The sequence below is a fragment of the Syngnathus scovelli genome, chromosome 12 (genome assembly GCF_024217435.2).
Source record: "Syngnathus scovelli strain Florida chromosome 12, RoL_Ssco_1.2, whole genome shotgun sequence".
NCBI lineage: Eukaryota > Metazoa > Chordata > Actinopteri > Syngnathiformes > Syngnathidae > Syngnathus > Syngnathus scovelli.
In genome coordinates, this window is record NC_090858.1 from 1,093,480 (window position 1) to 1,106,002 (window position 12,523).

At 41.9% G+C, this 12,523-nt stretch overlaps 1 protein-coding gene and 1 long non-coding RNA gene across 4 annotated transcripts; one reads left to right on the top strand and one right to left on the bottom strand.

Annotated features, from left to right (window-relative positions):
• The first annotated feature begins 282 nt into the window (after positions 1-282).
• Positions 283-11,782, top strand: rhoq (ras homolog family member Q). Of its 3 annotated transcripts, XR_007484976.2 has the most exons (6): positions 283-858; positions 1,139-1,197; positions 5,614-5,778; positions 5,896-5,991; positions 6,465-6,684; positions 11,524-11,759. XR_007484976.2 is itself a non-coding variant. In XM_049735454.2 (5 exons), the coding sequence occupies exons 1-5, from the start codon at positions 717-719 to the stop codon at positions 6,624-6,626; spliced, it is 624 nt and encodes a 207-aa protein (XP_049591411.1). In that variant the 5' UTR covers positions 283-716; the 3' UTR covers positions 6,627-8,754. The 3 variants fall into 3 exon arrangements, 1 of the variants encoding a protein (XP_049591411.1); XM_049735454.2 differs by lacking the exon at positions 11,524-11,759 and having other exon boundaries at positions 6,465-8,754; XR_007484975.2 differs by lacking the exons at positions 283-858; positions 1,139-1,197; positions 5,614-5,778; positions 5,896-5,991; positions 6,465-6,684 and adding exons at positions 9,366-9,561; positions 10,132-11,422 and having other exon boundaries at positions 11,524-11,782.
• On the bottom strand, positions 7,796-12,487 carry LOC137840786 (uncharacterized). The gene is made up of 2 exons (XR_011087821.1): positions 12,347-12,487; positions 7,796-9,806 (listed from the first exon to the last, which is right to left on the bottom strand). It is a non-coding gene; the product is annotated as an uncharacterized lncRNA (long non-coding RNA).
• Positions 12,488-12,523: the final 36 nt, after the last annotated feature.

The following is a 12,523-nucleotide window of genomic DNA, read 5'->3' on the forward strand; positions in this document are numbered from 1 at the left end:
CACACTCAAAGGAAACAAAATGTTTTAAATGCAAATTGGTGAGTCTACTGCATTATTGTTTTGGTTTTGAATGTGGAGAGATTCTATGGAGCAGTATTTCAATGTAGGCCTATATATAAAATTAAAATAATGTGCAATACAAAACTGCATTTAAGTTAATAAAATGGGCAATTGCACAGTATCTCTCCCCCCTTCTCCGCCACCACAAGTGGGTATGAACTGGATTTTATTGACGGTGCCTTGGTTCCAAATGTAAACTCCGCCTCTCCACCAAGTGCACACACCTTGTTCTGGAGCCAGCTGCTCCACAGAGCGTCCAGCAGCGTGAGCCACACCAGGGAAAGCGCACTCCTGCTCGGCCCGATATGTGCACAAAAGCTGCAAAAGCTCCCGTTTGGATTAGAAAGCCTTAATTGAAACCTTTGCGCGAGTGGCGACACCGAAGATTGTGACAGAAAAGTGCTTTTCGTCACACTTGGGAGCAGTGTGCCGGGTGGTGCTGGTGCTGGCGGTGGTGCTGGTGCTGGTGGTGAGTTCAAGGAAAAAGATGCAGTTGCGTCGCCTCTCGGTGCGCCCTGCAGCCAGGCACCAAGGCTGGTGATGCCCGCCGCTGTGCGGTGATCACCAGCGGACGCTTGAGCGGAAAGAGGAAGAGCAGAAGCGCGGCGGGCGAGGATGATGATGAGGATGCTGGTGATGATGATGAGTTTAAGATCATGGCAAACGGAACCGGTACTATTATGTTAAAATGTGTCGTGGTCGGAGATGGTGCAGTGGGCAAAACGTGTCTTCTTATGAGCTATGCCAATGACGCCTTTCCTGAGGAATATGTCCCAACAGTCTTTGATCATTATGCAGGTAGGTGCACCAATGTCATATTGTTTCCAACAATGTCATGTTTTGCTTGAGTTGACGTCCAACATAGTTGAATTGGCAAGAGTGCACTCAGTTTTCCCGCTGCACTCCAACTGCATTGGCCTGCATCTGTTGCTCTAATCCAAACCACTTGTTTGCCTGCCCGCCTTCATTGCAGACAGAGGTTGGGGACCCACAGCCCCACCCCCCTCCACTTCATGCAGCCCTTCTCATCAGCCACAAGCCTTCCTCTTTCTAACCGCTTTTTGTTATTTCCTCACAGTGAGCGTCAATGTCGGAGGAAAGCAGTACTTGCTGGGACTCTACGACACTGCCGGCCAGGTACGCTTTTTCTTGATGTTACTTTGGTGTGGTGCCAAGCATGTGAAAGATTAACAAACACACCAGTGTACAAAAATCATCCTCACGCAGGCTGACATGGTTGCAGGCCTCATATTCAAACCAGAGTAAGCTGCAACAGGTGATGGTTTTCACACTTATTTATTGCTAGTCCCGTGTAGCATACACAGTAGTGGTAGTGATGGGCGTTCAATAGTTCCATTCTGTCAACAACAGGCTTCCTATGTCCAGTAATGATGTCACAGATTTGTTCATAGGACTGAGATTTTTCTCCTCAATGTGCCATTCAGTGCACAATCATTAAAACTGAGCAGCCTACACATGCAGACACGCACAATATTTTCGCTCAACATAAGGGCCTGTGTGTGTAGGCACACGCACACGCACATGCATACGCTGGATGAAGCAACCATACAAACAGAAAATGACTAAATGATGAGAAATGTCTGGTTGCGGGCATCTAAACTTCCTGATCTGACAAATTAACGACTATCAAAACTGTATCTTATAGACAGTATTTATTTCTAAAATGACTTGCTTTAAAGTGTAAATATTTTCCATTTCTTGTCCTTTTGATTTGCCATATTGTAAAGCAATTAAATAGCCGCTATGAGTCACTGTGAGCGATTGTCAAGATTAAGGAAAGGCGCCTCCGACTTTGAGGCACACAGTGGGGCCTACAAAGGAATGTTTCCACAGTTTAGCTCCTGCTTGATTTGTATTGGCAACGTACACAATAAAACCCGCTGCAAAATTTATTCTATATATCCTTCGGCGTACGTATGTGATGAGGCCCATATGCTGCGTTTGGTAAAACTGGAAACATCCCACTTGAAGCTAACGAATACAGTCTTCGATGTGGCAGCCATTGTTCACCATTCAGATGTCATTTTTTGACACACAATTCTAATTTGTTTGTTTTTCAACTTAATGTTTTTATAATGGTAGTGAAGATGACGAACCCTGATTTCTATAATTCGCACTTGAGTACAAGTCACAGGACCAGCCAAACTATGAAAAATGTGTGACTTATAGTAGGGCAAACATGGATGTACAGTATTTATGAGCTTTTCGGGGACTCGGTGCATAATTGTGACCACACTCCTAGTGACACTCAACAGGTCCTGCCTGGGCAGTTCACACTAGGACTGTGGCAACAGTGCAGAAGGGAAAAACTCCTTTTGAGGAAAAAAAAAAAGACTAAATGTCTGTTGGCAATCTGCTAAATATAAAATATGACCAAATTTACCTGTACTATCACTGCTACTTGTAAAAGTAACAATAGTGATTCCATTGTGGTTTCCTGTAAGTGGTCATTGCTTGATCCATTCATCCATCACCTGTTGTCTCTCCTGCAACCTAAAAATGTGCACGCCACATGTTAGTCAACATTGCTCAGGCTGGATTTAACAGTGTGAATGAGTCACGATCTGAAACCAAATCCGTTAACCGGGAAACAGATAAACGAGGCACGTAAAGGTCAAGAGATTTAGCCAAGTCTCTGGTCTCTTCATTTTGGAATATTAAATCAATCTTTGAACCCAACAGTCCATCCGAGGCTCTGCAGAATACATTTAGCAAAAGTGTTACACTTGTGTTTGTTTTGATCAGATTGTGACATGGCAAAGTTCCCCCAGATGTCAGCCAGGGAGAGTCGAGTTTCCACAATTGAAAATCCACCCCCAGCCCGCCGCCCCTGACTCCGTTGACCTCTTTTAGGGAGCGAGAGGCCAGCTGGTAATGTTTATAGCTTCAAAGTGCGATCAAAGCGTGTTGGCCCAAATAGAGGTGCACAACCACTGCGGAGCTGGAAAGAGGAAGATAGACAGATGTGGCAAAGACAAACAATGAGACAGGATGGATTTTTAGACAGGGAAACTGCTCATGAGGAACAAGTAGTCCCTCGCTTTCATAGTATGTTGAAATGATTATAACCTTGTTTTTGAAAATAATAATCCAAAAAAGTCAATAGTAAAATATTTTCTTCTATATAGGGGGATTGGCCCTTAAATGAGGATAAATGGATGTAGTTCTTAGCAAGCTTTCATAATGCCCATTTGTTTTAAGCTGGGATGGAAATGAAAGTATGAAAAAAAGAAAAGATTAAACGGTGGTTAAGAATTTCCACTGTGAAACCGGTAGTATGTTGAAATCAAGCAAAATAATCCATCAAAATGAAAGTCAAAGTGAAAGAAAGGGCTTTAGAGGGACTGTTGCGAAACAAGTCCTCAACTAGTGCGCAAGATGGCATCATGGTAAAAAGGACTTGAGAAGATCCAGACAGCTATTCTCGGATGCCTCTTTATGAAATGTGCACCGGTGTCATGAATGAGTCACCAAGTCGGCACACAACGTGTCTGGGCCACGTAATCACAGCTCATTACAGTATCTTGCTGCCTCCTATTGTCTAAAAAATAAATCATCACTTCTCGCCCATCCCGACCGCTACCAATTTAATGATTCCATAGGGACCTTTATTGCGAAATGTGTCAGGGAAGCACAGGGCAAAGCGTTTATTTATTCATTTGCTCGCACCCCGCTGCGCCTGCATTCAAGACAGCCAGTCCACTCAAGGAGCTGGAGAAAACGGGAAGTGAAGGTACTTGAAGAAATCTTTGAAGAAAATATCTGAAGGCTTTGATGGCAGGAATCTCGTTATGCTAGCCAATTAATTCTGTTTTGAAATATTGTGCAGATATGATTATAGTTGTGGTTGGCACTGACAAAAGCATTGTTGCAGTTTGCAGCACCTTTGTCAGATCTTATTTGACTGAAGGTGTGCAGCAAGAATTTCTTTTTGTACTCGAATCTTCAGTGGGCGGCTGAGTCGTGTGATAAATGACTTGACGTCAGCAAATCGGTTCAAACAAATTAGGATGAGTAAAAATAGACACGCTTGCGTTCATGGGATTGAGAAGTGTCAACCAGTGAAGTGTGCTTAGTTGCTTTGCGGAGCAGTTATCAGAAGGATATTACTGCAACAATTTATTGACACAACATTGATCATCTGCACTGATACGTATATTTGAGTGTTTTTGAAGCGGTAGCAGTTTCTTCATTTCCGCTGCCTATAAATAAACACATTAGCTTTAAGTGGATGGCATGATGTTGATGTAAAAATATTCATAGTAAATGGACATTACTTATTAATCGCCATGACAGGGCAGGGCAAGTAAAGGTGATTTTATTTTTTAGGTTAAATCGAGGTTAGCAGAACTCTGGGATTTACAGACAGTGTCGACTTTGTGTTGCATTCTTCCCCGACGGCTGTTAGTACAAATAGCTTCCATTCTGTGAAGCCATCCACTTTATAGAAGCCCGGAGGCGGTTATAGAATCTCAAACAAAAGACAATGAAAATGGCGATATGGTGATGACTCACTGGAATTGTGCTCATATGTCACTGAGTCACACGGTGAAGATCAGCATGCTTTGCAGAGACAAGCATGTTTTGATCATGTTAGAGGGAAGGAACACTTTGATGTCGGATAAATTGGAATACTTCATCGAATGATCAACTACTGCTGATATTATTTGGTGGCAGAAAGCTTGCCATCGATGCTGCAATGTCACAAATTGTTGAAGTGACCTCATAAAACGGTGGCATCGAAACACTGAAGCTAACAAAGTGGCCTCGGAGCAGCAGGACAGCGGACGTAACCGGGCCAACGAGCGCTGAACCGCGATTGAGTTTAAGAGCCGAGCTAACGTCTAAAGCGCCTCACTTGGGGCCAGAGGACATATTGCTTATAGTGTCCAAGGAAATGTGAGAAGAAGAAAATTGCTGAATGTTTCGATAGTTCTGTGGAAGATTGGATTTTGCTAGTAAAAGTCACAGGCAGGGAAATACTTTAGCACACCACCAAAGTATTTTTTTCTAAATGGAATATACTATAAAAAGTGTTCACCTGGTTTGCATTGCTGTCAAAACATTTTGTCACTTGGTTCGGTTGAGTCGGTAATTGATAGATTGGTGATTACGTTTGCTTGAGGGCATGGCATGGCATTTAATGCCTCAGGTTGCATTGAAGGACAGCAGGTAGGAAAAAAAAAATCCTAATTGCCTCAGTCATTGAGAAGACGAAGGAGAAAGTCAATCCCACGTGAAGGTCTTCACATTCCTTCCTCTTCGTAACTCAAATCCACTTGACAGTTTTACGAGCACCGAGCCTGTCATAAAATGACACATCATATGTGAAAAGCAGAAGGAGCTTGGCACTGTGTATGGAACAAACCACTTGATAGGCTAAGAATAAGTTCTTCTTCCACAACCTGGCTTCAGTGAAGAGAAAAAGTTCAAATCGTATGCACCTAAATATTTCATGATTAATTTCAGTAAAGAATAAAAAAAAAAAAAACATGCATAAAATATGCCCATGAGTCTCGAATCTTTCCCCAGGAGGATTATGACCGACTCAGGCCATTGTCCTACCCGATGACGGACGTTTTCCTCATCTGCTTCTCGGTGGTGAACCCTGCCAGTTTCCAGAATGTGCGTGAAGAATGGGTGCCCGAGTTGCGGGAGTACGCACCTAATGTTCCCTACTTGCTCATTGGTACTCAGGTGAGGATGTTGATCAGCCTTCATGATTTCGGTATTGAATAAGATCCAATACGATGGCCCCGAAATGTCAAACTCTGGATTTAGAAGAGTAATAATAGCTGCCATGTTCATCCTCAGATTGATCTACGCGATGACCCAAAGACCATTGCCAAACTGAATGATATGAAGGAGAAACCTATCGTGACTGAGCAAGGCTTGAAACTGGCAAAGGAGGTCAGTTGTGAGTTTTGAAGCCAACCCGAAAGCTTTTACGTTCCCTGCAGAGAACCTGCCAAGCTAAATTTACTTTTTATAGCTGAAATTATACGCCTGAAGATTGTTCAGTCCTTGGATCCAGAAATAAAAGAAAAACTATTTCATCTTCCAAACGTTGATAGTCAGATTCAAACACTAAAGCTCAGATTCCATTCCTAAATTCCAATTTGATTACGATCGTTGCACTCCACAATTACAAAATTGGCAGCATTGGGGGAAAAAAAACAATATTATTATAAAATGAAATAACTATTTAAGTTGACTTCATATTCTTTTACGTGGACACATTTTCTTGATCATTTGAATAATTGTGATTTTTTTTCCACGAGTGAACAGCCTTAACAAGCTACCCCAACTTAATATTTCTTTTACATTGTTTTGTGACGATCACTAACGGCAGGTAAATTCTCCTCCTCTTTTCTCCTGGTCAGATTGGAGCATGTTGCTACGTGGAGTGCTCAGCACTAACCCAGAAAGGTCTGAAGACGGTGTTCGATGAGGCCATCATAGCCATTTTGACTCCCAAGCGAAAGAAGGGAGCTTTAAAAAGAAGAATGGGACCCCGTTGCATGAACTGCTGTCTGATCACATGATGGGCGACATGCTCAGAACTTCCACAAAGATTGATGCAGATACAAAGACAACAACTGAGTGAGTTTTTAATGCTGCAACGAACTCCAAAGGAGCACAAACACCAAGAAAGCTCTTGTCAATATTCAGGTGTTTTACATGAATCAAAGAAATGCTTGCTTTACAAAAGGGAGCTTGATTTGTAAAATGTTTTAAGACTATATATTGACTTTTGATGATATTGTGAGTCTCTCAAAGCAAACAGCGCAACGTGCCGTTTTTTGGACATATTGCTTTTTTTCTTTTCTTTTTGTCCTGCCACCAAATTTGTCTCCTCATTATTTGACAATGTGTGTATAGGGGATTACTAAATCAAAAATATTTTCATCCTAGAGATACGTATTTTTTCATATTCTTTGTCATGCTCGACAGTTGATCTTTTAGAAGTGGGAGTACAAGTCAAACAAATGCACATGGCCTGTCATCAAAAGTGGGTGGCACAAATGACACAAACTTACACTTTATATTAAAGGCGCAAGAAATGAAGCACATTCCTCTTTGCTTTAAAGCATTGCCCGCCCATCTTCCAGCACTGAGGATGCACAAACTTGCAGGCACAAGCTTCAACAGTTTATCTTCATGCAAATTTGTAATACGAAATCAAAGTCCGGAATGCCGTCATTATGTTTTAGATGTAAATGATGTTTTCAGACTATACAGGGTCAATCAATGAAATAGATGAGGAAAAGGAGATGGAATTACAATATGTGTAATTAGATGAGTGACATCCATACCTATATTAAGCATCAGATTAAAAATTAGAGTGTACTAGAGAGAGCAAAGTATGGTATATTTATAATCGTCGTATATTCAGTATGGTCAAACTTTGTGTTTAGCATTTTGAGTTCAGCTCGGGAAAAAATGAGCAGAAAAAAAAAGCACCATTTTTGTTCAGTATAATTGTGACAATATGAAATCATTCAATCATTAAGGCTTATGAAGGCAAAGTCAGCGTTTTAATATCCTTCCAATGACTCAATGGCAACAGATGAAGTACATTTTTAGATGGATTTTAAACCAAACAGTACCTTCATATTTTATACTAAGACTCAGAAAGGTAGCACATTTCTATATTTGGGTGTCTGATTAAAAAAGCCAGGGAAATACTCCATGAAAGAATGACACCACTGCAGTCGAAATGTCGCTTCTTTATTCTGCTACAATATGAACTTATAAAGGCTTATTTACTGTGCCATTTTCTCTATTGCTGCTGGGTGAGGAGGTTAAGACATCAAAATGACACGAGGAAACAGTAGATGATGAACTTACATAAGCCTTTGCTACTTAGTTATTCAGTGACTCACCTCATTTGGATAAAGTTTGGAGGCTATGAATTCATTTTTATACAGCAAAATGACTTATTGACCCCATTTCTGATGGACTCGCCCCTTTCTTCAGTAAATGCAGGAAAATGACGTCAAAATAACTGAGTATGGTGTACAATTATTGACAATAAAACCTCTTTTTACTAAGACAACACCAAATAAAACATGCTATGTGAGTGAAGTGAATATGTACGCCGTTTTCTTTCTCCTTTTTTAAATGCCCAATAAGTGCTGGAATATATTTGGACAGTTGACCTTGCTAGTTTTAGACTGCAAGTGGTAAAAATCTCGGCCTTAAATCAAATATGACAAAGGTATTTGTCAAAGAAATCCAAGATTTGATACGGTTTATGAATTTGTATTTGTAGTCATTTTCATCAAGTCATATAAAGCATATTTAAAATTAGCTATTGTATAATGTCAGGTTTCCAAGGCCACTGGGCCCTGCACTCGTGTCTTATTTTTCTGCAAGCCAAATGCCCTCTATTATGTTTTGTTTATTTGTTGTTGGCTTTATGTATGTTTTGAAAAATGTTGCTTAAGTACTGTTGTTCTGTTTGGACTCCAATACGATGCCTGACTGATTGCTTTGATGTACGTAAATGGTGCTCCTGCTTGCACGACTGACTGTATTGTCGCTTTGAGTCGCAGGGTGTATCGGCGGTCAAACAGTTTACTGTTCAGTCCACCCTGAACTCTGACTCTGAAGAATTGCAACCACTCGTGCATTGATGCGCCTGCAACTTAATAAAAGTGCTTACCATTGTCTTTTTACCTGTTAACTTTGGAGTTGATAGGTGAATAGCCTCGAATCGAGGACGTCGCTAAAAAGAGATGCCCGATACCACTTTTTTTTCTAGACCGATACCAGTACGGTTACTTCTTGAGTAGTCACAGATACCTAGTAACTGTTTTCACTCTCTCACACATTTGCTCTATAAAATTTCTATAAACAAACTGTATTATATTTTATAGCTCTAACTTTGCGCCACATAGATTTCGTAGGCCCCCCCCCCCCCCCCAAATGTTAGGTTGATAAGGCCATGTGACATCATCTCAAAGCTTTAATATAGGGTGACCTCTCTCATGATTGGAACTTGGCCTCTATGGTTTTGAGCAGCGTAAGCTTTACTCTATATGGCGTGCTGTTGGCTCAACAATTTCATACGGGACCTGAGAGCTTTAATTCGGCCACATTTTTCTCCGGCTTTGGGCACGTACCTGCAGAAAAATATCGTGTGCTCTCCTGGTGGTCGGTCAGCTCATATACCGCACATGAGCTGACGTTAAAAAAATGACGACCGATTCCTGATTTGTGACGTTCAAGAAGTCACTTAAGTGAGAATTCACGGCCCGAGTCCAGACAGAAACGCAAAGATGGAAATGGATCCCTCATCTGATCCATTTGGACTGAAGAGTTTAGTGGAGTGTATTTTCCGAGCAATCTATTTTTCCCAACCGAATGACATGGGTGATTTCATCCACCAGTACATAACGGATCTGATGAACTACATAGGATTGCACCAAGAAAAGAGTCTCAAGCTTCTTTTTGTGGTCTTCCAAGAACAATGGGGTAAGATACACGTCTGTCATCATCGAATAATGTCAATTTGTATATCCGAATGTACTTGATTCAGGCTGCAACGACAGTAGGTCATTATTTGTTTTACTTAGAGCACAGCATTTGTGTTATGCAAATAGTACACGTACGTAGAAGGTGAATTTCCTCAAGTTTGACCTGTACCATCGCCGCAAAATGGTCATGTGTCCGGATGAATGTTTCACACAGCTGGTATAGGTATGATTCAGGGCCAGGTCCTGAAAAAAAGAAATCCATAAAATCAGGTTACTTTAGTAACATTTGGTTGGCTAGCACGAAAAAGAACGTAACGCCATTGCACGCAGATAGTGTAGAAGCTCGCAATAGAAAACACAACACCCCATTGTTTTGGAGCTTATTCATCATAGCCCATAACATTCCTTCACAGCTTTCATTTTTGCCAAATTCTTTAGTATCCCCTAAAAAATAATGACACACAAGCACTGTATTTGGTGGTAGCATAAAGTGAAGGGATTTGAAAATGTTGCACCTATATTTGAAGTATAAACTCATATGTGTGGTTTTGTAAACGGCTCTCAACAGAGATGAAGTTTCTCGCTAGTAAAGACGCAATAAAACGCTTGGACTCTGTCCCATCCTTACAAAATATATCTGAGACAGAAATTGAAGACCTTTTGCAGAAGCTCTACATGGATTTGGCAATGGCAAATGTATTACCAGATGAGGTCGTACATAGAGATGAACAAAACCAGAAGACCAGAAGGGAGTCGGAAGATAATAAATGTGTAGTGAATTTCCAAATGGATCTAGTGTCCAAACAAGATGAGGAAATGCTGCCTAGTGCAGAACCATGTGTGCCTAGCTCACCTAGACAAAATAGTCTTCTTTCACCCACTTCACCAAGGAAAGCACCTGTTCTCACACCTAGTCCACCAAGGAAAGAACCTGTTCTCACACCTAGTCCACCAAGGAAAGAACCTGTTCTCACACCTAGTCCACCAAGGAAAGAATGTGTTCTCACACCTAGTCCATCAAGGAAAGAACGTGTTCTCACACCTAGTCCATCAAGGAAAGTCTCCATCGACGAAGGTCGGAGAAAAACACCGGATGGGGCCCACAGAAGGATCTCAAAGAATAAAACACCAGAACCTGAGAAAACTAGGAGTGTGAGCAGGGCAACTTCTGATAAGTCCAAGGGAGAGTCCTTTGGACCCAGAAAGTCAGGGCCAGATACCAAGCCCAAACAAAACGAGCCCAAGAAAACCAGGGCGCCGTCTTTCACGTCACCTCAACGACCAAGATCCACCAAATCGGAACCGCCGACCAGATCATCCAAAGAGTCCAAATTACCCAGGCTGGGTTTCAGTCAGGCATCTGGACCGAGGAAATCGGATAGATCGCAAAGCAGTCTCACCATTCTCGAGAACGCCGGTGCGGTCTCTCGGGTAGCCTCTCGGCTATGTGGACCGAAGCGCTCAAAATTAGGACCAATGTCATCTTTACCTGAGGTGAGGAGAACAAGGTTGAGTCTTCACCGCTTGTACGGAGCAGAAAGGCCCAAGACGGCTGGAGCGGAAACCAAAATAAAACCCAAACAGCCGTGGAAAGATACTCTCAGTGATCCTCCGACAAGGGAAGGACCATCACGGGTTCTTTGGATGGACAGGGAAAGAGTAAAGCCTGTGCATAACAGAAAACATTGGAATATTCCTTCTACCATCTTGTTTTGATACTATTGTCTTTGACTTCATAGTGTATATATATTTTGAGCCGTTTGTTGTCTTTTTGCATGCTTTTGAGTTGGAATGGTGTCTTAGTGACTTCCTGGCAAGTTCCCACCTCAGCCCATGGATGAACATCTCTGCCTAGCCATGTGAGATCCCACTGGGGTAACACTGGCAGCAGGATTTGGTTTCCTAACAGCTCCGTGTGTGTCTGCGTTACAGATTATCACAGATGTTCTTGTGTCCACAGGAACTCCAAGGGTGTAATTGAGAGGGTCGGACTCGGAGTGAGCGGAAACCACCTGATGCCATGAGAAGGATGTTACTGTTCCATCTTCTCTCCACCATAAAATACCAAAACTCTCAACACGCCCTGGAACCAATATTTTGTTTATTGGACTCAGACTATTGTCTTGTATTTGAATCAGACTATTGGCAGTGCAATGTGAACATCATTTTCCTGCCCTGAGTCATACCTGTAAATAAAAATTGTTTTTGTGCTCGAGCAGCAACCACTGAAAGCTTCTTTTTGGTTGCACCAATCGCAGCACTAGTTTGCCATGGTGTTACAATCAATAAAATACTTTTGCATTACCAAAGTTAGACTGGTGATGCAGGAGGTTTCTTTCTGTTTTGCTGCCACAAGAGGGCAAAAGAGCGCTTAGACTTCAAATGAGTGAGCGTGGGTGAATAGCCCCACAAAGCAAACAAGTTGATCATATATACTTAGTAACTAGAGCTTCATAAATCCAAGACCCCAAAACCTGGGAAGTGGAACTTGTAGCTTGCACAAATTAATTGGCAGCTATTACAAAATCACACTCAAATTCTCAAATTTAGGAGTATTTACATTTACATTTACCTCTCTGTCCATATTTCTTGACCAATTGAAACCACTCTTCCTGAAAACAAGTCAATCACCTTGTTCAATTAAGCACAATGCAATTCCCAAATTAGACATTCTTTAATGACCTCATCAGTCCACTTTTCTCAGCAGATTGAAATCATTCCTATCATTCTAACATTTTACTTTCCTCACGCACTTCAGAAATGGCCTTTTTTTTTGTTCTTACCTGGGTGACGTCATCGTGAGTGCGGCCTGCTTCGGTCTCGCGACGTTCCACGTTTCCAAGTCGGTGCCAGCGACTCGCTCCATCCAGGGCTGTGCGCTCATTGGTGGCACGGTACGCCCGTCACTGGGATGCAGCTCCAGGGCTTTCCCTATCCGCGTTCCCAGTCGGAAGTGCAAT

Bases quoted from the DNA above. Each gene is read 5' to 3' on its own strand.
- rhoq (XM_049735454.2), top strand. From the start codon at position 717: ATGGCAAACGGAACCGGTACTATTATGTTAAAATGTGTCGTGGTCGGA. The intron at 1,198-5,613 runs GTACGCTTTTTC...ATCTTTCCCCAG, and splicing joins TCTACGACACTGCCGGCCAG to GAGGATTATGACCGACTCAG. The intron at 5,992-6,464 runs GTCAGTTGTGAG...TCTCCTGGTCAG, and splicing joins GCTTGAAACTGGCAAAGGAG to ATTGGAGCATGTTGCTACGT.